The 23188-nt window shown below is 37.6% G+C and overlaps 1 protein-coding gene and 1 long non-coding RNA gene across 11 annotated transcripts; one reads left to right on the forward strand and one right to left on the reverse strand.

Moving 5' to 3' along the window:
- Window positions 1–942: 942 nt before the first annotated feature.
- On the reverse strand, window positions 943–13079 carry LOC121782329. Of its 10 annotated transcripts, none has more exons than XR_006046303.1 (35): window positions 12304–13077; window positions 12089–12209; window positions 11864–11995; window positions 11376–11468; window positions 10692–11281; window positions 10278–10606; window positions 10061–10182; window positions 9832–9962; window positions 9410–9484; window positions 9185–9328; window positions 8975–9094; window positions 8395–8855; window positions 8018–8296; window positions 7606–7910; window positions 7435–7513; window positions 7205–7336; window positions 6931–7047; window positions 6368–6813; window positions 5997–6275; window positions 5590–5908; window positions 5413–5497; window positions 5182–5313; window positions 4890–5024; window positions 4709–4799; window positions 4130–4590; window positions 3759–4037; window positions 3348–3671; window positions 3176–3254; window positions 2946–3076; window positions 2628–2767; window positions 2431–2537; window positions 1797–2314; window positions 1383–1711; window positions 1200–1290; window positions 944–1101 (listed from the first exon to the last, which is right to left on the reverse strand). It is a non-coding gene; the product is annotated as an uncharacterized LOC121782329 (long non-coding RNA). The 10 variants fall into 10 exon arrangements; XR_006046299.1 differs by having other exon boundaries at window positions 7606–7930; XR_006046301.1 differs by having other exon boundaries at window positions 943–1101; window positions 7606–8296; window positions 10278–10628; window positions 12304–13078.
- An 8836-nt stretch (window positions 13080–21915) lies between these two features.
- Window positions 21916–22932, forward strand: LOC121781472 (glutathione S-transferase T2-like). Its single transcript, XM_042179208.1, has one exon. It carries the CDS (start codon window positions 21916–21918, stop codon window positions 22930–22932), a length of 1017 nt encoding a protein of 338 aa, XP_042035142.1.
- The last annotated feature ends 256 nt before the right edge of the window (window positions 22933–23188 follow it).

A 23188-nucleotide genomic window follows, 5' to 3' on the forward strand; every position in this document is an offset into this window, starting at 1 on the left:
TCCAATCTCTTAGCATGATCAACTGCTTCACAACACTACAAATCAGAAACAAGTACAATTCAGCTCCAGTTTAGGGCTAAATAGGTAGGGAGTCAATGAGATTAGGAAAACTATTTGGAATGCAAAAAACATACCTTTTTTGGCTTTTGGTTCTCAACAATCATGTCATGCGGCTGATAACAGTGCTCTGGAAGCACTTATCGAAAGAAGGGCTAAACATCGACGAGAAGAAGCCGTGTGGAATATCAATGGCCGGATGAAAATCGGAACTTAATTATCAGGGTTCAATCCAAATTCCGAATTAAATGAACAGCGGCATGGATTTTTAAATAGAGCAGTAGAAAATACTTTGGGAAGGAAGTCGGTCGGTATTTATCCCCTTTGCTAATATTCCGTAGCCGAGCCTCAGATTTATCAGAGAGACCCTTCTGACAGTAGCCGATCAGGAGTACGTTCGACACTCTGAAGTCGTATGTGTGGCAAGTAGAAGTCTAGTCACCTCCCACTGCCTTGGCTTCTTCGAGTTCTCCAAGCTTTACCAAAGAGCCCATCATGAAGCTTCTTGTTCTCTTCCTCCCACAGGGCCCCAGATCTCTCTTGCATAAATGCATTATTCCATCCCATCTTCGTTCATCTTCAGTTTCAAGCCATGCTCGCTGCTCATCTCGCCATGGTGAATGTCAGCTATGGAAATACAACATTAATCATATAATCAATCAACACCCCTCAAACAAAGTTGTTTTCAAGTAATATTGAAGGGTAAGGGGCCTTACAATTTTTGCACTCCTTGAACTACTCCGTTTTTTTTAGGCTCTTTTTGTTTGCCTCATGGGAAGATTCTTCATCATGATCATCGTTATTTAGACAACAACTTCCTTTCCCCACATGGTTCAAACAAGGGGATAACGTAGTATTCCACAGCTTATTCGGGCTATTTTTTGCTTCACATTTTCGTGGATCACTCTATTTTATTCTAGATCTGTGAGACCAATTTTTTCTTTTCTTTTTTTTTTCCACAGATCTTGCTATCTCTCTTTTTTTCTTTTGCAAAATCATTGAATCCTCCTCCAATCTCTTCGCATGATCAACTGCTTCACAACTCTACAATCGGAAATAAGTATAATTCAGCTCCAGTTTAGGGCTAAATAGGTAGGGAGTCAATGAGATTAGGAAAACTATTTGGAATGCAAAAAACACACCTTTTTTGGCTTCTTGTTCACAACAATCATTGCAAGCAGCTGATTAGAGTGCTCCAGAAGAAGAAGAAGATGCTGTAGAAGATCGATGGCTCTGATGAAAATGGGAATTAATTATCAGCGTCCAATCCATATATTGAATTAAATGAAGAGCGGTATAGATTTTAAAGAGAGCAGTAGGAATACTTTGGGAAGGGAAGTCAGTATTTATCCCCTGTTGTTAATATCCCGAAGCCGAGCCTCGGATTTATCGGGGAGACCCTTATGACAGTATCCCATCAGCAGTATGTTCGGCACTCTGAAGTCGTATGTGTGGCAAGTAGAAGTAAAGTCATCTAGCAAAGCCTTGGCTTCTTCGAGATCTCCAAGCTTTACCAAAGAGCCCATCACGAAGCTTCTTATTCTCTTCCTCCAACAGCCCAGATCTCTCTTGCATAAATGCATTATCTATCCCATCTTCTTCACTTCAGTTTTCAAGCCATGCTCGCTGCTCGTCTCGCCATGGTGAATGTCAGCTATCGAAATACAACATTAATCATATAATCAATCAACAACCTCAAACAAAGTTGTTTTTCAAGTAATATGAAGGTAAGGGCTTACAATTTTTGCTCTCTTGAACTACTCCGTTTTTTTTAGGCTCTTTTTGTTTGCCTCATGGGAAGATTCTTCATCATGATCATCGTTATTTAGACAACACTTCATCCCCACATGGTTCAAACAAGGGGATAACATAGTATTCCACAGCTTATTCGGGCTATTTTTTGCTTCACATTTTCGTGGATCACTCTATTTTTTTTCTAGATCTGTGAGACCAATTTTTTCTTTTTTTTTTCCACAGATCTGCTATCTCTTTTTTTCTTCTTTTTCTTTTTTTTTTCCTTTTTTCTCCCCACTTTCTGCCCAAGTGCTGGCTGACTACAATCAATATCACACAAGAAGATGAGATATCATGTGATATCACACCTTTTTGTGGAGACGAAAAATCAAACTGCATTCCCCATAGCAAGCTCTCGTAAGGAGATGACATATCATGTGATGTCAAGTGGTGGTACTCCACAATGCAGGCACACCCACATCTCTCTTGCATAATGTCATGTCCGATATGATCCACTTCAGCTCTGTAGAGCAGAAATATAAAAAATTAGCAAAGCGAAAAGATAATTTTAGCAACATGCTAAACCAATATTTTAACAAGGGAAGCATTTCTCTCGGTATTTAAGGTATCATATAGCACCTGCTACCAATGCATGGTATGCTGCATCATCCCCATATAGCTGGAAATTTTTAAATGGATTGACATATTGCCGGATTGACAGAAAGTAATAAAAGGCCTGCCATTCTCTATGCAAAGCAAAGACAAGAAAATTGTTTAAAATTAGAGGCAACATGTATAAACAAATAAAATAAAAAGGTTCTCGAATAGAAAATTACATGGAGTATGTATTATCTTGTAAATATCTATCCTGAAGATTGTGAAGAACTGAAGGCTCGTTCAAATAACTTGGTTGTGCAAGAACGTCATCTTAGTCAATTATCCGAGGAATAGTTTGGTAGAAGGTTTATTGTAGGAACTGTCACAACAAAAGTAGTGAAGAGATGATAAAGCAGTAAGTGCAAAGTTATTGTATAAGCAACAAAAGTAGTGAAGAGATGAAAAATGCAAAGAAACCAGACACAAAGAAAGTTGCATACCAACGTGCCTGCAGGTAAGGAAATAGATTAAAGCTCTAACATGTTTTAGATAACTACCTAATCTCAGGTAATGCAACCAGCACCAAGTCCATAAACCATAAAGATCCAAATGGACAGCATGATAACCCTCTAAGCAAAAGCATTGGATCCTCCTCCAATCTCTTAGCATGATCAACTGCTTCACAACACTACAAATCGGAAACAAGTACAATTCAGCTCCAGTTTAGGGCTAAATAGGTAGGGAGTCAATGAGATTAGGACAACTATTGGGAATGCAAAAAACACACCTCTTTTGGCTTCTTGTTCTCAAGAATCATGTCATGCGGCTGATAAGAGTGTTCCAGAAGCCGTGGAAAATCAATGGCCCTAACAAAAATCGAAACATAACTAACAGTGTTCAATCCATATATTGAATTAAATGATGAGCGGTATAGATTTTAAAGAGAGCAGTAGGAATACTTTGGGAAGGAAAGTCGGTATTTATCCCCTTTCGGTAATATCCCAAAGCTGAGCCTCGAATTTATTGGGGAGTCCCTTATAACAATATCCCATCAGCAGTATGTTCGGCACTCTGAAGTCGTATGTGTGGCAAGTAGAAGTCCAGTCATCTAGCACAGCCTTAGCTTCTTCGAGATCTCCAAGCTTTACCAAGGTGCCCATCACGAAGCTTCATGTTCTCTTCCTCCAACAGCCCAGATCTCTGTTGCATAAATGCCATATCCCATCTGATCCACTTCAGATCTCTAGCCTTGCTCGCTGCTCGTCTTGCCATGTCATTGTCAGCTATGGAAACACAACATTAATCCTATAATCAATCAGACAGCTTCAAACAATGTTGTTTTTCTAGTAATATGATGATATGGTACCAACATTTTTTGCTTTCTTGACACTCTCTGTTTCTTTTGAGCTCTTTTTTGTTTGCCTCTTGTGAACTTTCTCTACAGAATTTTCTCCATCTTTGGTTAAATTGATGATCTTGCACAACTAAGAAAACTATGATCCCTTAACGATGGAGTTGGTGTGCTTCCTCAAAAGCAGTCTCATGATTGTTGAGAGATGAGAAAGAGACTTGGCCACTGAATCAAACCCTCTCAGCAAAAGCACTGAATCCTCCTTAAATCACTTAGCACGATCAACTGCTTATGAACTCTGGAAACAAGCACAATCCAGTTCAAGGTTAGGGAAACACAAAAACGAAATCAATGATATTAGAAGTACTATTAAGACTGCAAGAAACTCACATTTTCTTGGAACTCTTTCTTTGATTCTGCTCTCTATATTTTTTCTAGATCTGTGACACAATTTTTTCTTTTTTTCTTTTCTTTTTTTCTTTTCTTTTTATTTTTCAACAGATCTGCTTTCTCTTTTTTTCTTATTTTTCATTTTTTTTTCCTTTTTTCTCCTCATTTTCCTCTTATTCTACCCCTTCCATGTTTCTTTTTTCACTCTTAGACCCTATTGTTGGCTGACTACAATCAATATCCACAAGAAGATGAGATATCATCTGAAGTCAGGTTGTCGAAAGTTGAAACTCTCATCTTCAACACCTTTTTGCGGAGAGGAAAAATCAAACCGCATTCCCCATAGCAAGCTCTCATAAGAAGATGAGATATCATGTGATGTCAGGTGGTGGTACTTCCAAATGCAGGCACACCCACATCTCTGTTGCATAATGTCATATCCGATCTGATCCACTTCAGCTCTGTAAGGCAGAAAGATCAAAAATTAGCAAAGCGGAAAGAGAAAATTAGCAACTTGCTGAACCAATATTTTGAACAAGGGAAGCATTTCTCCAGTTATTTGAGGTATTATAATAGCACCTGCTACCATTGCATGGAATGCTGCGTCATCCCCATATAGCTGGACATTTTTAAATGAATTGACAGAAAGTAATACAGGGCCTGCCATTCTCTATGCAAAGCAAAGACAAGAAAATTGTTTAAAATTAGAGGCAATCTGTATACACAAATAAAATAAAAAGGTTCTCGAATAGAAAATTACATGGAGTGTGTATTTTCTTGTAAATATCTACACAGAAGATTGTGAAGAACTGAAGGCTCGTTCAAATAACTTAGTTGTGCAAGATCATCATCTGAGACAACTATCTGAGGAACAGTTGGTAGAAGGTTTATCAACCTGTAGAGATAAAGCAGTGAGTGCAAAGTTCTTGTAGAAGCAACAAAGGCAGTGAAGAGATGAAAATTCAAAGAAACCAGACATAAGAAAAGTTGCATTCTAACGTGCCTGCAGGTAAGGATATAGATTAAAGCTCAAACTTGTTTCAGATAACTACCTAATCTCAGGTAATGCAACCTGAACCAAGTCCATAAACCATAAAGAGTCCAAATGGACATCATGATAACCCTCTAAGCAAAATCATTGAATCCTCCTCCAATCTCTTAGCATGATCAACTGCTTCACAACTCTACAAATCGGAAACAAGTACAATTCAGCTCCAGTTTAGGGCTAAATAGGTAGGGAGTCAATAAGATTAGGAAAACTATTTGGAATGCAAAAAACACACCTTTTTTGGCTTCTTGTTCTCAACAATCATGGCATGCAGCTGATAAGAGTGCTCCAGAAGAAGATGTCGTGGAAGATCGATGGCTCTGATGAAAATGGGAATTAATTATCAACGTTCAATCCATATATTGAATTAAATGAAGAGCAATAGAGATTTTAAAGAGAGCAGTAGGAATACTTTGGAAAGGGATGTCGGAATTTATCCCCTCTTGGTAATATCCCGAAGCTGAGCCTCGGATTTATCAGGGTGACCCTTTTGACAGTATCCCGTCAGCAGTATGTTCGGCAAAGTCGTATGTGTGGCAAGTAGAAGTCCAGTCATCTAGCACAGCCTTGCTTCTTCGAGATCTCCAAGCTTTACCAAAGAGCCCATCACGAAGCTTCTTGTTCTCTTCCTCCAACAGCCCAGACCGCTCTTGCTTAAATGCCATATCCCATCTGATCCACTTCAGCTCTCTAGCCTTGCTAGCTGCTCGTCTAGCCATGTACTTTGTCAGCTATGGAAACACAACATTAATCCTATAATCAATCAGACAACCTTAAACAATGTTGTTTTTCAAGTAATATGATGATAAGGGTACCTACATTTTTTGCTTTCTTGACACTCTCTGTTTCTTTTGAGCTCTTTTTTGTTTGCCTCTTGTGAAGCTTCTCTACAGAATTTTCTCCTTCTTTGGCTAAGTTGATGATCTTGCACAACTAAGAACACTATGATTCCTTAACGGTGGACTTGGTGTGCTACCTCAAGAGCAGTCTCAAGTTTGTTTGAGAGATGAGAAAGTGACTTGGCCACTGAATCAAACCCTCTCAGCAAAAACACTGAATCCTCCTTAAATCAATTAGCACGATCAATGCTTATGAACTCTGGAAACAAGCACAATCCAGCTCAAGGTTAGGGAAAAATAAATACGAAATCAAACATATTAGAAGTACTATTTAGACTGCAAGAAACTCACGTTTTCTTGGAACTCTGTCTTTGATTCTGCTCTCTATTTTTTTTCTAGATCTGTGACACAATTTTTTCTTTTTTTCTTTTCTTTTTTTTCAACAGATCTGCGTTCTCTTTTTTTTCTTCTTTTTCTTTTTCTTTTTTTCTTTTTTTCCTCATTTTGCTCTCATTCTACCCCTTCCATGTTTCATTTTTCACTTTCTGCGCTATTGTTGGCTGACTACAATCAATATCCACAAGAAGATGAGATATCATGTGATGTCAGGTTGTCGAAAGTTGAAACTCTCATCTTCAACATCTTTCTGGAGAGACGAAAAATCAAACCGCATTCCCCATAGCAAGCTCTCATAAGAAGATGAGATATCATGTGATGTCAGGTGGTGGTACTTCACAATTCAGGCACACACAGATCTCTCTTGCATAATGTCATATCCGATCTGATCCACTTCAGCTCTGTGCGACAGAAATATAAAAAATTAGCAAAGCGGAAAGAGAAAATTAGCAACTTGCTGAACCTATATTTTGAACAAGGGAAGCATTTCTCCAGTTATTTGAGTTATTATATAGCACCTGCTACCACTGCATGGAATGCTGCGTCATCCCCATATAGCTGGACATTTTAAATGAATCTGAGTCAACCATCTGAGGAACAGATGGTAGAAGGTTTATTGTGGGAACTGTCATAACCTGTAGTGATAAAGTAGTGAGTGCAAAGTTCTTGTAAAGCAACAAAAGCAGTGAAGAGATGAAAAATTCAAAGAAACCAGACATAAGAAAAGTTGGATTCTAACGTGCCTGCAGGTAAGGAAATAGATTAAAGCTCTAACTTGTTTTAGATAACTACCTAATCTCAGGTAATGCAACCAGCACTAAGTCCATAAACCATAAAGAGTCCAAATGGTCATCATGATAACCCCCTAAGCAAAATCATTGAATTCTCCTCCAATCTCTTAGCATAATCAACTGCTTCAGAACTCTACAAATCGGAAACAAGTACAATTCAGCTCCATTTTAGGGCTAAATAGGAAGGGAGTCAATGAGATTAGGACAACCATTTGGAATGCAAAAACACACCTTTTTTGGCTTCTTGTTCTCAACAATCATGTCATGCGGCTGATAAGAGTGCTCCAGAAACCTAGGAAAATCGATGGCCCTAATGAAAATCGGAAATTAATTATCATATTCAATCGATATATTGAATTAAATGAAGAGCGGTATAGATTTTACAGAGAGAAGTAGGAATACTTTGGGAAGGGAAGTCGGTATTTATCCCCTTTTGGTAATATCCCGAAGCAGAGCCTCGGATTTATCGAGGAGACCCTTCTGACAGTATCCCGTTAGCAGTATGTCCGGCACTCTGAAGTCGTATGTGTAGCAAGTAGAAGTCCAGTCATCTAGCACAGCCTTGGCTTCTTCGAGATCTCCAAGCTTTACCAAAGAGCCCATCACGAAGCTACTTGTTCTCTTCCTCCAACAGCCCAGATCACTCTTGCATAAATGCCATATCCCATCTGATCCACTTCAGCTCTCTAGCCTTGCTCGCTGCACGTCTGGCCATGGTCATTGTCAGCTATGGAAACACAACATTAATCCTATAATCAATCAGACAGCTTCAAACAATGTTGTTTTTCTAGTAATTTGATGATAAGGTGCCAACATTTTTTGCTTTCTTGACACTCTCTGTTTCTTTTGAGCTCTTTTTTGTTTGCCTCTTATGAAGCTTCTCTACAGAATTGTGTCCATCTTTGGTTAAGTTGATGATCTTGCACAACTAAGAAAACTATGATCCCTTAACGATGGAGTTGGTGTGCTTCCTCAAGAGCAGTCTCATGATTGTTTGAGAGATGAGAAAGAGACTTGGCCACTGAATCAAACCCTCTCAGCAAAAGCACTGAATCCTCCTTAAATCAAATAGCACGATCAACTTTTATGAACTCTGGAAACAAGTACAATCCAACTCGAGGTTAGGGAAAAGTAGATATGAAATCAATGATATTCATATTAGAAGTACTATTTAGACAGCAAGAAACTCACATTTTCTTGAAACTCTTTCTTTGATTCTGCTCTCTATTTTTTTCTAGATCTGTGACACAATTTTTTTCTTTTCTTTTTTCTTTTCTTTTTTTCTTTTCTTTTTTCTTTTCTTTTTTTTCAACAGATCTGCTTTCTCTTTTTTTCCTTTTTTTTTCAGTTTTTTTTTTCTTTTTTTCTCCCCTTCCATGTTTCTTTTTTCACTTTTTTCCCTAGTGTTGGCTGACTACAAATCAATATCTCACAAGAAGATGATGAGATATCATGTGATGTCAAGTTGTCGAAAGTTAAAACTCTCATCTTCAACACCGTTTTGCGGAGACGAAAAATCAAACCGCATTCCCCATAGCAAGCTCTCACAAGAAGATGAGATATCATGTGATGTCAGGTGGTGGTGCTTCACAACGCAGGCACACCCACATCTCTCTTGCATAATGTCATATCCGATTTGATCCACTTCAGCTCTGTAGGTCAGAAATATCAAAAATTAGCAAAGCGGAAAGAGTTAGCAACATGTTGAATCAATATTTTAACAAGGGAAGCATTTATCTAGGTTTTTAACGTATTATATAGCACCGGCTACCATTGTATGGTATGCTGCATCAGCAACAGCATAAACATAATTAGTGACCAAAACCTTCTTTCTCTATCATCCCCTTATAGCTGGACATTTTTAAATAGATTGACAGAGGCCAGCCATTCTCTATGCAAAGCAAAGACAAAAAAATTGTTATCAATTAGATGCAATCAGTAAAAACAAATAGAATGAAAAGGTTCTTGAATAGAGAATTACATATATATTATCTTGTAAATATCTATACCGAAGATTGTGAAGCACTGAAGGCTCGTTCAAATAACTTAGTTGTGCAAGATCATCAACTTAGTCAAGTATCTGAGGAATAGTTGGTAGAAGATATTTTGTGGGAACTGTCACAACCTGTAGTGATAATGCAGTAAGTGCATCGTTCTTGTAGAAGTAACAAAAACAGTGAAGTGATGAAAAATCAAATGCACTAACACTTCCGTCCGAAAGCAGAACCAAAGCTTTCTCCCATGAGTTTGATTTTATTTGCCCAGATTCCCAGAGCTCATCCTGTCGCCGACACCAAACACGAAGATTCTAAAATCATGTAATCAAGCACAATGAGTGGCTGAGAGAAAAATTCTATTTTAAATTAGAAATTGCTGAGCATTTGGGCAAGATAAAAATACAACATTCTGATCATTCATTAGCCCAACTCTTTTTTCATGTGTCCCACTATGCTACCTGATATGGAGCTTGGACAATAAAAAACTTTAACTACCCCAGCCAAATGCTATATGTCGAGCAGAACAAAATGCAAAGACACTAGACACAGGAAAAGTTGTATTCCGACGTAATATAGATAAGCCCACAGGTAAGAAAATAGATTAAAGCTCTAACTTGTTTTAGATAACTACCTGATCTCAGAAATGCAACCAGCACCAAGTCCATAAACCATAAAGAGTCCAAATTGTCAACATGAAAACCCACTAAGCGAAAGCATTGGATGCTCCTTCAATCTCTTAGCATGATCAACTGCTTCACAACTCTACAAATCAGAAACAAATACAATTCAGCTCCACTTAGGGCTAAATACGTACAGAATCAATGATATTAGAAGTACTATTTGGACTGCAAAAAACACACCTTTTTTGGCTTCTAGTTCTCAAGAAGCATGTCATGCTGCTGATATGTGTGCTCCAATAGCACTTATCAAAAGAAGGACTGAACATCATAGGAGAAGAAGAAGCCGTGGAAAATCGATGGACCTGAAAAAAATCAGAACTTAATTACCAGCGTTCAATCACCATATTTCGAATTACATGAAGAGCGGTATAGATTTTAAAGAGATAAGTAGGAGTACTTTGTTAAGGGAAGTCGGTATTTCTGCCGTTTAGATAATATCCAGAAACAATGCCTCAAATATATCGGAGAGACCCTTCTGATAGTAGCTGAACAGGAGTATGTTCGACACTCTGAAGTCGTATGTGTGGCAAGTAGAAGTCTAGTCATCTCCCACAGCCTGGGCTTCTTCGAGCTCTCCAAGATTTACCAAAGAGCTCATCATGAAGATTCTTGTTCTCCTCCTCCAACAGCCCAGATCTCTCTTTCATAAATGCATTATCTATCCCATCTTCTCCATTTCAGTTTTCAAGCCATGCTCGCTGCTAGTCTCGCCATGGTGAATGTCAGCTACGGAAACACAACATTAATCCTATAATCAATCAGACAACCTCAAACAAAGTTGTTTTCAAGTAATATGATGATAAGGGCTTACAATTTTTGCTCTCTTGAACTTCTCCGTTTCTTTTGAGCTCTTTTTTGTTTGCCTCTTGGGAAGTTTCTTCATCATGATCATCGTTATTTAGACAACACGTCATCCCCACATGGTTCAAACACGGGGATAACGTAGTATTCCACAGCTTATTCGGGCTATTTTTTTCTTCACATTTTCTTGGACCTATTTTTTTTTCTAGATCTGTGACACCAATTTTTTTTCCTTTTTTTCCACAGATCTGCTTTCTCTTTTTTTCTTCTTCTTTTTCTTTTTTTTTTTTCCTTTTTTCTGTCCATTTGCTCTTTTTCTACCCCTTCCATGTTTCTTTTTTCACTTTCTGCCCTAGTGTTGGCTGACTACAATCAATATCTCACAAGAAGATGAGATATCATGTGATGTCAGGTTGTCGAAAGTTGAAACTCAAATCTTCAACACCTTTTTGCGGAGACGAAAAATCAAACCGCATTCCCCATAGCAAGCTCTCATAAGAAGATGAGATATCATGTGATGTCAGGTAGTGGTACTTCCAAATGCAGGCACACCCACATCTCTGTTGCATAATGTCATATCCGATCTGATCCACTTCAGCTCTGTAAGGCAGAAATATCAAAAATTAGCAACATTATGAACCAATATTTTAACAAGGGAAGCATTTCTCCAGGTATTTTAGGTATTATATAGCACCTGCTACCATTGCATGGTATGCTGCATCATCCCCATATAACCGGACATTTTTAAATGGATTGACAGAAAGCAATACAGGGCCTGCCATTCTCTCTATGCAAAGCAGAGACAAGAAAATTGTTTAAAATTAGAGGCAATCTGTATAAACAATAAAATAAAAAGGTTCTCGAATAGAGAATTACATGGAGTATGTATTATCTTGTAAATATCTATACTGAAGATTGTGAAGAACTGAAGGCTCGTTCAAATAACTTAGTTGTGCAAGATCATCAACTTAGTCAAGTATCTGAGGAATAGTTGGTAGAAGATATTTTTTGGGAACTGTCACAACTAGTAGTGATAATGCATTAAGTGCAACGTTCTTGTAGAAACAACAAAAGCAGTAAACAGATGAAAAATTTAATGAAACCAGACAAAAAAAAAGTGGCATTCCAACATGCCGCAGGTAAGAAAATGGATTAAAGCTCTAACTTGATTTAGATAACTACCTATTCTCAGGTAATGCAACCAGCGCCATGTCCATAAACCACAAAGAATCCACATGGACAACATGATAACCCTCTCAGCAAAAGCATTAAATCCTCCTTCAATCTCTTAGCATGATCAACTGCTTCACAACTCTATAAATCGGTCACAATTCAGCTCCAACTTAAGGCCTAATAGGTATGAAATCAATGAAATTAGAATTACTATTTGGACTGCAAAAAACACACCTTTTTGGCTTCTGGTTCTCAAGAATCGTGTCATGCGGCTGATAAGAGTGCTCCAGAAGCACTTTTTGAAAGAAGAACTGAACATCGGATGAGAAGAAGAGGCTGTGGAACTTCAATGGTCCTGATGAAAATCGAAACTTAATTATCAGCGTCCAATTACCATATTACGAATTAATAAAGAGCGGTATAGATTTTAAAGAGAACAATATGAGTACCTTGTGAAGGAAAGTCGGTATTTCTCTCCTTTTGATAATATCTCGAAGCAGTGCCTCGGATTTATCGGGGAGACCCTTTTGAAAGTAGCTGATCAGGAGTATGTTCGGCACTCTGAAGTCGTAAGTGTGGCAAGTAGAATTCTAGTCTTCTAGCATAGCCTTGGCTTCTTCAAGCTCTCTAAGCTTTACCAGAGAACCCAACTTGGTGATGTAGCAAATTTCTGTAAAGCCCACAACCTCATCATTTCATCTTTTTGCCCTAGATGGGCATATCAAGTGACAGCATCTTTGTCAAGCTTCTGTTCCACCTTCTTCATTTAAGCAAGCGCTCTCACCTTCTTGTCTGCTTTTATGAACTGAAATGCAGCCATAGAATATGGACGCCAATCAAAGAAAATGTCAATTAGTGACTCCATCTTATCCAGAAGCTTCTCCATGCCACTGAGATCAGATCTCTCACCAAAAGAACTCAAGCCTATTCGCTACACCATTCTTCTTTATTTCTGAGATTCTCTCAGGGATTTTCTCAAGTTGACCTACTTTCTTGTACAGGACCATGATGTTGTTATAAGTAATTGCTGATGAGCCATATCCCACGTCTTTCATTCTCTGCAGATGGAGAAGATCCGTGCCTCGTGCTGAGTTTCCATTTCAATTTCAATTTCAATTTCTATTTCTATTTCTATTTCTATTTCTATTTCTATTTCTATTTCTATTTCTATTTCTATTTCTACTTCTACTTCTACAGAGGAACTTAAAGGAGGAAGGGAAGGAAGAGAGAGCATAAAACAGAGAGAGGGGGGTGAGGAGAGAGTCAAGTACTTGTATAGCAACGGTCGTTTTAGACTAGGTATTTTATTTTTTAAATTTTAATCCTTACAAATTTTCAATTACTTGATTGTTATTATTTCGCACCCTCATTTTCAATTACTAAATTTTTGGTAATCAATTATTGTTGACTTTATGTACGTTTCAATTTTCTAATGTCATTCGGGGACCGGAAGCAGAAAGTAAAACAATGTTCATCTTTACAAGACAAAAAAGCCTTAAACCCCATCAATCAATTTTTAAATTGCTTATAGATTTTGAATTTAGAAGATTAAACAGTTTTTATGTTTTTCATAAAAATGGAGGAAGTGAAAGGTTTTGGAAGAAACTTCTATTTTTTTATTATATATATATGATATTGGTATTATATAATCCACACATTTTTATACGTTCGGGGTTTGATATCGGTGATGGGTAGTGACGTGATTTAGGTATTCTTCATACTCTTCATTAATATTGTTTTAACATGAACTTGGTTTTCTACATGATGATTTTTTTCATTTGTGCATTAATAATGTTAGCTTTGCACCCTCAATCCATTCCCTCAGTTATTTTGTTATTGTGGAATTGTTTTTCCAATGATCTATTAATATGATTTTTTATATCCTAAATTTACCTTGCCACATTTAAATTTTATTGACTTTGTGTACTAGGAGTAATTTTTTTTATATTAATGTACTCCTTTCGTTCCAAGTGGGACGCATTTCTTTTATAGCAAAAAAACAACACTCTTTCTCTCTCTTATTTTATCATATCTCTTGTTTTTTTCTCTCTACCTTGTTTCATTCCTAGTTTATTCTTTCTTCATTTACTCACTAAATACCACAACCTAAAAACTTGTCCCAAAAGAAATGTGTCACATATAATGGAACGGGGGAGTATATATTTGTTCCTATTGAGGATTTTAATCTCTTTCAATTTAAAAATTATTTTAATTTAATTTATAGTTCTCTTATTCCTATTTACCTTGACAATTGGCAATTGCAGAGCTACTATGGTTTAGGGTTCCATGTTATTGATGTTAGACTCGGTTATTAGGCCACCTATTTTGAATTCACAACTTAGATCCGCATCGTGGAAATGAATGTTGAGTTATGGAAATAAGAAATAGCGTTGGATACATCTAAAATCATACTCTGAACAAAAATACTATTATTTTATTTAATATCGACTCTCTTTGTTGCATAATAGTAGAGTAATTTTTACACTTCGAGACATTCCATCATAGTAGAGTCATTTCCATGTTCAGTAAAAAGTTACATTTTTTTCCTCACTTACTGTATTCTCTCTCTTACTTTATTCTATCTACTTTTCTCTCTTTCCTACTTTATTATCTCTTCACTTAATATATTTAATATCTCTTTCTTAATTTCCGTGCCGAAAAGAAGTGACTCTACTACTATGGAACGGAGGGGAGTACAAAACTACATAGGATTTTACATTTAAAATCTGAAGTGATAAACCAACGTAATTAGAGGCCCAGCCTGGCCCAAGCCCATGTCAAAGGTGGACTGGGTTGGGCCAGGCTTTTTATTAATTTTGCTAGACACGGCCCGCCCCAACCCAGACCCACCTGCCATGTGAGTCCGGGCTGGGCTAGGCTTTGGTAAAAAATTTGTTTATGTATTTTAAAGATATACTAAATACTCCATTCGTCCCAACTAAGTTGAGTCAGTATTCCTTTTTTGGATGTCCTAACAAAGTTGAGTCATTTCCTTTTATAACAAAAAACAAAACATTCAATCAATATTACTTTATTCCATTAATAACTACTTTACTCTCCCTCTCTATCTCTCCTATTTTATTCTTTCTCTCCTACTTTTCAACACAATTTTTTAATCTTCGTGTCCAAAAGTTTTGTATCAACTTAGTTGTGACGGAGGGAGTATATTATATGGAAAAATAAAACATGTAACTTATATTTATATCTCATTTACACTAAAGCTAAAATTAAATAATGTGTTTAAGTTCATTTACTGACTTTGTATAAACATCATTTTTCATATTCTTTCTTCTATATAAAAGTAGCTACTTGATCTTCGGGAGCGGTCGCTAGGAGCTTCCTCTTTTAAGCTCAACTTTTCCGAAGCGGACCGCTACTTGTTCAGCAGTCGTTGGCGGCCAGCGGTAGCAGGCTGTGTTGCAGCAGACCGCTGGACGGCTCGAATACTCCAGATTTCCATCTTCGGATTTTAGCACATTTCTCACAAAACACGTAAAAATACCAAAATTAATAAAATATGTAATTATTGGACATGTAATGCAACATCTATACTCAAAATGAACCAAATAATGGCCTTAAAACAGTGCAAAATCCGATGCTAGATGCCCTTCCGTGGTACGGAGTCAAATTCTAGAAAATGCATTTCTAATCAATAATTCATTTAAGAAGCTCGATACCCTTGTTCCAATTATTCCTCTGATTTCGGAATTGGCTAAAGCGAAATTTTGTAACGTATTTGGGCATCCCATTAGTAAGCCGATTCGGGCTGATTTATCAGATTCTAATATTATTGACCGATTTGCGCGTATATGCAGAAATATTTCTCATTATCGTAGCGGATCTTTCAATTTTTAAATTGCTTATTGAGTTTTTAACGTGTTTGACATATTTAAAGGTGCGTATTTAGTATTTATAGATTTTGAATTTAGAAGATTAAACAGTTTTTATGTTTTTCATAAAAATGGAGGAAGTGAAAGGTTTTGGAAGAAACTTCTATTTTTTATTATATATATATGATATTGGTATTATATAATCCACACATTTTTATACGTTCAGGGTTTGATATCGGTGATGGGTAGTGACCTGATTTAGGTATTCTTCATACTCTTCATTAATATTGTTTTAACATGAACTTGGTTTTCTACATGATGATTTTTTTCATTTGTGCATTAATAATGTTAGCTTTGCACCCTCAATCCATTCCCTCAGTTATTTTGTTATTATGGAATTGACTCTGTAGTAATACGATCAGCTAAGCCTTATTTGGCTACTCCAGGAGCAACTGTTCATGGCCATTATGGGGAAATCCTGTACGAAGGAGATACTTTAATTACATTTATATATGAAAAATCGAGATCTGGTGATATAACCCAAGGGCTCCCAAAAGTAGAACAGGTGTTAGAAGTGCGTTCGGTTGATTCAATATCGATGAATCTAGAAAAGAGGGTTGAGGGTTGGAACGAACGTATAATGGGGTCTCTTTACCTTTATAGTAATAATGAATCGTGACTCCTATTCGCTGGACACCAAAATGGAATAATGGATGCAAAAATGGACATAGTTACTCATGTTTTATCTATCAAACGAGTAATTTTATAAACAATTCTTTAAAAAAGAAAAGCTTGTGTAGCTTCATCAATATATAGATTGCAAGTGCTCTGATACATTTCTTATGTCTGTCGATCTATCTCCATTTTGACGGTATATCCAAGGGAAAACATGACAGGCACATTGATTTCATATTCTTGCAGGAAGAAGTGATAGAGGAGTTGCACTTTTCTTCCTCATACGACAGCTTTAGCCCCGTTGACACAGGATTGGGGTTCAAAACGGTTCCAATACGGCCAGCTTCATCCAGACAAAAGTTGTTGTTCAATGATATGTGAAGCTTCTACTGAATGGGTAGGTTGATAGAGCAGTTGTCGGTGGGCGGGTGCCTGTTCCTGGCATGATTTATGGTTCCAACGCTGAATTGGAACTGCAGACGAGTGTGATATGTAGATAAGGTCTGAGATGAGCTTAAGCTAATCAAAGCAAGAAGACAACATCAAAAGCACAACACTACCGCGAATTCAAGACGTGGGAAATAGGTGTTCATGGAATCTCACTTATTTTGAAGCCAATTTCAACCTTGTGTATTATCATGTAGTCCCAAAATGGCCCGTCAGACTCTCTTAATCCTACATGTATGCTCTATCTACAAAAGACATTCCAAAAACAAAACTATAACTTAAGCTTGCTGAACATAATAGAAGAGGAGACCATCCTCAGATTGCAATGAAATGAAACTATTCATACATATAATCAAGTTCAAAACACAACATATTCAACAATCTCAAACTTAGTTTAATGTCACAGTTTTGCAATCTCTTTATACATTACGAGCCTAGGATTCACAAAACTTGGCACCTCAGACAATAACCCTTTAGACCACCGTTATGTTAGCACTTCCTTGTCACAACGAGCATAGAAAACTTTGTAAGAATTCAAAAAACAGAACTAATTTGGTAATGTTGATTAACATCTTTTTTGGGGGCATTAGATTTCAGTATCTATGAGAAATCTCAGAGACATCAAGACGGGTTAAAATACACCCAAGTTGAGTGCAAAATGTCTCTAGAAGATCAAAGAAATTACCAACAATCACAGAAGCACCACCATAGCCATATCTAATAAGAAAACCATGTCAAAGATAAAACAAACTTAGAGAAAAGAGCCACTTTTCTATCATAACACAAATGACAAAATATACTCACCATTTGTTAATAGCTTTAGTTGAGGCAATGTGTTGTTATGGTATTGGACATTAGTTTCCTCCACAGAACCAGGGAACATTATATTTGCATCACTTCCTCCTCCTAACATTTTCCTCCAAGGCTTCAAGAAATTTTCTCTATATTCAAACAATATGACCCTAAAAAGCCAAATGGGTATGAGGTTTTAGCATGAATATACTTCAGCTAATGAAAATCTCCTTAATCATTTCCATCCCAAAACATAGTAAACTTTAAAGCAAGAACGCAGTTAGAGCTACAAAATCAAGATCCAGAAAACACCCATTTGTTCAAATGAACTCCCAACCAAAAAATAACTAAACAAAAAAGTAAATTCCAAGATACACATCACATCAACGAAATGAAAAAATGGGGAAGGAAGCATAATAGAATCTCCATTCCTTAAAGTATGAACACCCAACCAAAACACAACTGAACAAAACGCAAATTCCAAGATTCACATCGATGAAATGAAAAAAACAACGAATCAATGATGCACTTTTTATTAGCACTATAAATACCTGCAAGTACACAGAGTAGAAATAGTATAGCTAAAGGTCAGTACCGGATATAGATCACGGGGAAAGCAAACACAAATTGTCTATCTTCTACTAAAACTCAATTACTATTTGGAAAACCGAAAGATTCGAAGATTTTTTTAAAACAAATAACTTTGAAAATAAAGAAACTACTAATTGCAATAAATCACAGAGATAAAAGTATAGAGATAAGGGGAATTCCAGGGATGTGCTTTCACAATTATGGTTATACAAATTCCAACCACAACATCCTAGCACAGTTCTTACTTTGATAGAACAAGTCACCTAGTTTATGCTCATGCGATGCAAACGTTGATTATAAACATTAGGGTTGTCAATCCTAAATACGTAACTCCTATAAGCTCCTAAGACTCTTATAATGTCTTCACTCTCAATTAAACCGTTTTAAAGGAAGCTAATTATAGTGTCTATTAAGTGGATCTAACTCGCCAACCTCCTCTCACGATTATGTAGCAAGTTATATCACCGAATGTGTCACTCAGATGTGAAGTATTATGGAACAACTTAAGGAAGAAAGAAAGTAAGAACAAACAGATATTAAATAGAAATAGGAATTGTATAAACCAATAAAAGTTACTAACACATCCCTAGAATCCTACGAGTTTAGTAACATGATAGAATAAACTAAAAACATACATTGAATGGAAGACAATGAAAACATAAGAACTAAAGCAAATAAAGGTTGAATCCTTGTAGCCGTGATGATCTTGAATCCTTATTCAACTCCTTGCACAATGAAGCTCTCTAACTTTTGAACTCTGGAAGTATTTTGCAAAGAGAAGATCTTTTTTGTGATGAAGCTTTGGGGGCTATTTATAGGGGAGAAATCGCCCCTTCTCATATAAGGAAAAGGGTTGCAAAATATAGTAAATCTTGGGAAGAAGGTAAGGTAAATCTGCTCGCCGCTTTTTCCTGGCGGGCCGCTGTACCTTGGCCAGCGGTCGCCATGAGTTGATCCGTCTGACCTTTGGCTGGCGGTCGTTGCACTTGTTTCAGCGGTCGCCATCCATCATCCCGTAACTCTCTGGACTCTCGGTAGCGGTCGCCACGCGTTCTCCAGCGGTCGCTGGACGTGTCTTGACTTCATGCACAACCCCGGAGCGGGCCGCTATTGGCTTAGCGGTCGTTGGGCGCCAGCGGTCGCCGACAATGTTACAGCGGACCGCTGGACATGCAGAACAGCTCCATATTTCCAACTTCGGGTTTTGATTCCCTTTTTAGGCTCAAATATGCACATTTCTCACAAAATATGTCAAAATACCAAAATAGACAAAATATGCAAATAATGGACATGTAATGTGACTTAGACATTAAAAACGGATCAAAAGATGGCCTTAAAACCGTGCAAAATCCGAGCGTATCAATCACTCTCATGTCTTTTCTTTCACTCAACACAAACTTCTCCTGTCTTTTCTTTCACTCAACAGTTTTGAACTGTTTTGGTTTGTGTTGTGTGACTGTACGGCAACTTCCTGCTTCCATTTCGTTTCCTCAACGATTCTTCGGTATTTTACTTTTTTAAGACCAAAGTGGTCCTAAACATATGACGATTTTATGATTTTGAGGCAGAACATTATCTTTTGAATTATTTCATCCCTTACATTTGAAAATGGTCGGATTTAGTCTATTTTGGACGGCACCGTTTAAAATTAACAGTCAACTACTGTTTAAACTAAATTAGAGGTTTAATTAGAATATTTAATATTTTTCTTAAAGACAATCTCTCTCTCTCTCTCTCAACACTCTATTCTCTCCTTCTCTAAACACCATCTTCTTCCCCTTCCACTCCACGTCTCCACCACCCTCCTCAGCCGTCGGTCCTGCTCACCAAGTTCGTATCAATTTATGATGCTGCTGCTTCTCCCGGTGTTCAATTCGCCTCCCCTGATCCTCCAATCCAACCATGTAATTCCCCACCTCCGCTCGAATCATCTCCTACATTACTCCTATCGATTCCCCGCTTAAGGGAGCATAATTAACCCCTGCTTGCTTACTGTTGCATCGGTTAAATAGGCGACGACGGAAATTGTACAAAATTAGGTTGAATTTAGGGTAATGAGTTGGTGAGTTAGTGTTGTGATTAACGGAGTCGATCCCGGGGAGTGAAAGGCTAAGACTTGTGGGCAGATCGGCGAGCGAAGAGCTAGTGTAGGCAGAGGGTCTAGGTAGGGCGAAATAGGTTATGGAGACGGAGCCGGCGCTGACAGATCTCTTCAAGGGAGGAGCCGTCGTCTTCGGTGAAAGAGGAACACCTGCGCTTGAGGGTGGAATTCCAGTGGTTTTTTATGGTGTTGTCGGTGCGCCGGAAAGGAGGCAGGCAATGGTGGCCCATTAGTTGATGAAGCGGGCGTGGGCGCTGTGACGCCCCGATTTTTCCTATTTCTTTTAAGTTTGTTTTTGGATGACCGTCAAACTTTTAGTCTGATATCGTTTCATTTTATTTTGAGAGTATATGGATTTTTTTAGAAGTCCAAAATATTAATTATTTATTCTAGTCAAGCAGTCAAATTTTGGTCAAATATTTTTCTCCCAAATCCCATTACCAAACGATTTCCCCATATCTCCACTCCCTAAAATCTCTCTAACACCAAATCCATCAACATCTATCAGGTTTGCCTATAAATATCCCACATTCACGATCCTTTCAAACCTGCTGCAGTTCTTTCTTCCCTTCCTCCAAAAGTGTGAAAGAGAAACTAAGAAAGTTGTGATCTGCTTGTGCAAATTTTCTTCCTCCCAAAGGTATTTTCTTTTCTTCAATTCCATGGCATAATTGCACAATCACGGTAGCTCACTCACAGAAAATAATACAACACTTAGGAACCCTTCTGAGAGACCCTTTCATGTTCAAGCTCCGATCTTTAGTGCAGTAGAAGATTTAGTGTCCCAATTCTTTTGAGTAACTCTGAATTTAAATAAGTTGGTTGAATAAAAGTTAAATAAAAGGTTTAGAATGGGGGAAAGGGGATGGGACTTACCGGTTGTGCGAGCAGTGCTGCTCGGCGACGAAGAAGCGGTGACGGCTGCGAATTGCAGCGGCTGCTAGTACAAGCAGCGAGCAAGAGGGAGGTGGACACTCTGTTCCTGACTTTGGATGAAAATTTGGGGAGGGAGAGAATCTGTTTTAGGGGTTTTTGTGTCTACTTGGATATAGAGACAAGAACTTGAGCTTGGTATTGAGGGAATTGTTGTGGTGAATTTGTGGAAGAATGGTGGAGGGAGAGAGACGTGAGATTGAGAGAGAGAGGGAGTTGTTTTGGGTTGATGAAGAAGACGTATTTGGAGGCTGGGAATTTTAATAAAATTGATGTGTTCTTTTTGAGATAAAAAAGGAGAGAGAGATGTTAGACCACCTTTATCGGTCATTGGAGGTCGACCTCCACGTGGTATTACAATAAGTCTCTCTCTCTCTCCTTGACCCATGTCTCTCTCTCTCCTCAAACCAACCGACGGGTCTCCCTTCTCATTTAACCATTCAGCCAATGAGGTTGTGCCAAATGGCACAATTTCATTGGCTGATATTATTATTTTTAATAATTAATATATCTTTAATATATTATATTAAAAAATTATAAAATTTATACCAAAATTCATAATTTTTCTTCCTCTGTAAATAGAGACCACATTTGCTATAGTTTTGCACACAAAAAAATATCATCTTTTCTCCTCCTATAACCCTTATTGTTTAGTAGAATTTCATATTTTCTAGTTTCCCTTGTTGCTAGCTATGGAGGATGATGAGGATATTATATTCTCCGATTCCCAAAACTTCAACCCTTCCCAAAACTTCAACCCTTCTCAAAATATTAACCCTTCCCAAGATTATTTCCCTAGCTTTGATGATTTTCCGAATTCTGAGCAATTTCAAAGTTCATTTCAAAATCAACATTCAAGCCAAGCCATATCACAAACAAAGAATGCTGTAAACACCCCACATGGTTGGAGTGAGCAAGAAGACATGGCATTAATGTCTGCTTGGTGTTTCGTGAGCACGAATGCAGTTGTTGGCACCAACCAAACTAGTAACCATCTATGGCAAAATGTTCTGTTTCTATATGAGCAGACAAGAAAAGAAAATCCAAGCATTGGTGAAGAAAGAAGTTTGGAGTCATTGAAACAGCGCTACAAACGACTCAACGCAAATGTCTCAAAATGGGTTGGGGCATACAAAAAAGCGCATGATCGAGCTACGAGTGGCCAGTCTAAAGAGGACATTGAGAAAGCCGCTCAACAATTGTATGGTAAGAGCAAATTTTCTCACCATAAGGTGTTTGAGGAGGTGATGAGACTCAATCCCAAGTGGGAATTGAAATTGAATAGCACTGGTTCAACGCGTTTCCAGCCAGATGAAGATAGTCTTGAAGAAAGTCGTGGGAGCTCAAAAAGGTCAAGGACTAGTGAGGAAGGAGGACCTCAAATCGACTCCACTCCTGAGAGTCGTTCTTCAACATTGCAACGTCCTATTGGAAGAGATCAAGCTAAGGCTAAGGCTAAAAGAAAAGGCAAAGAAGTTGCAACACCATCATATACAATTCCTAATGATTTCACTGCAGCACTGCGTGAAATGAGAGTCACGCGTGAAAGGGAATGTGATATTCAGGAACGGAAGCTCAAAGCAGCTAGTGATATTCAGGAACGGTACATCAAGGCAGCTATCCTTACTCCGCTGATGGCTAGGAGGGACTTAACTCCAGAAGAAGAAGATCTGAAACGCAATCTCATTGCAGAATTATTTGGGAAGTGATCGTACTTTATATGTTTTCAATGTATGTTTATTAGTATGTAATTTCAACTTCTGTTGCTTAGTATGTAATCTTCAATTACCATTGCTTATTATGTAATCTTTAATTTCTGTTGCTTATCATGTAACCTTTAATTTTTGTTGCTTATGTAACTTTCAATTAAAGCATGAGTAGATGAATTGTGCTCACAAGTGGTGGAAGAATCCAATGACAACCCATGTGATTAAGAAAATCAAAGTATGACTATAGAACAAATCA

Source organism: Salvia splendens, chromosome 20, assembly GCF_004379255.2.
Source record: "Salvia splendens isolate huo1 chromosome 20, SspV2, whole genome shotgun sequence".
NCBI lineage: Eukaryota > Viridiplantae > Streptophyta > Magnoliopsida > Lamiales > Lamiaceae > Salvia > Salvia splendens.

Coding starts and splice junctions, on each gene's coding strand:
- LOC121781472 (XM_042179208.1), top strand. CDS start 21,916: ATGGAGGATGATGAGGATATTATATTCTCCGATTCCCAAAACTTCAAC.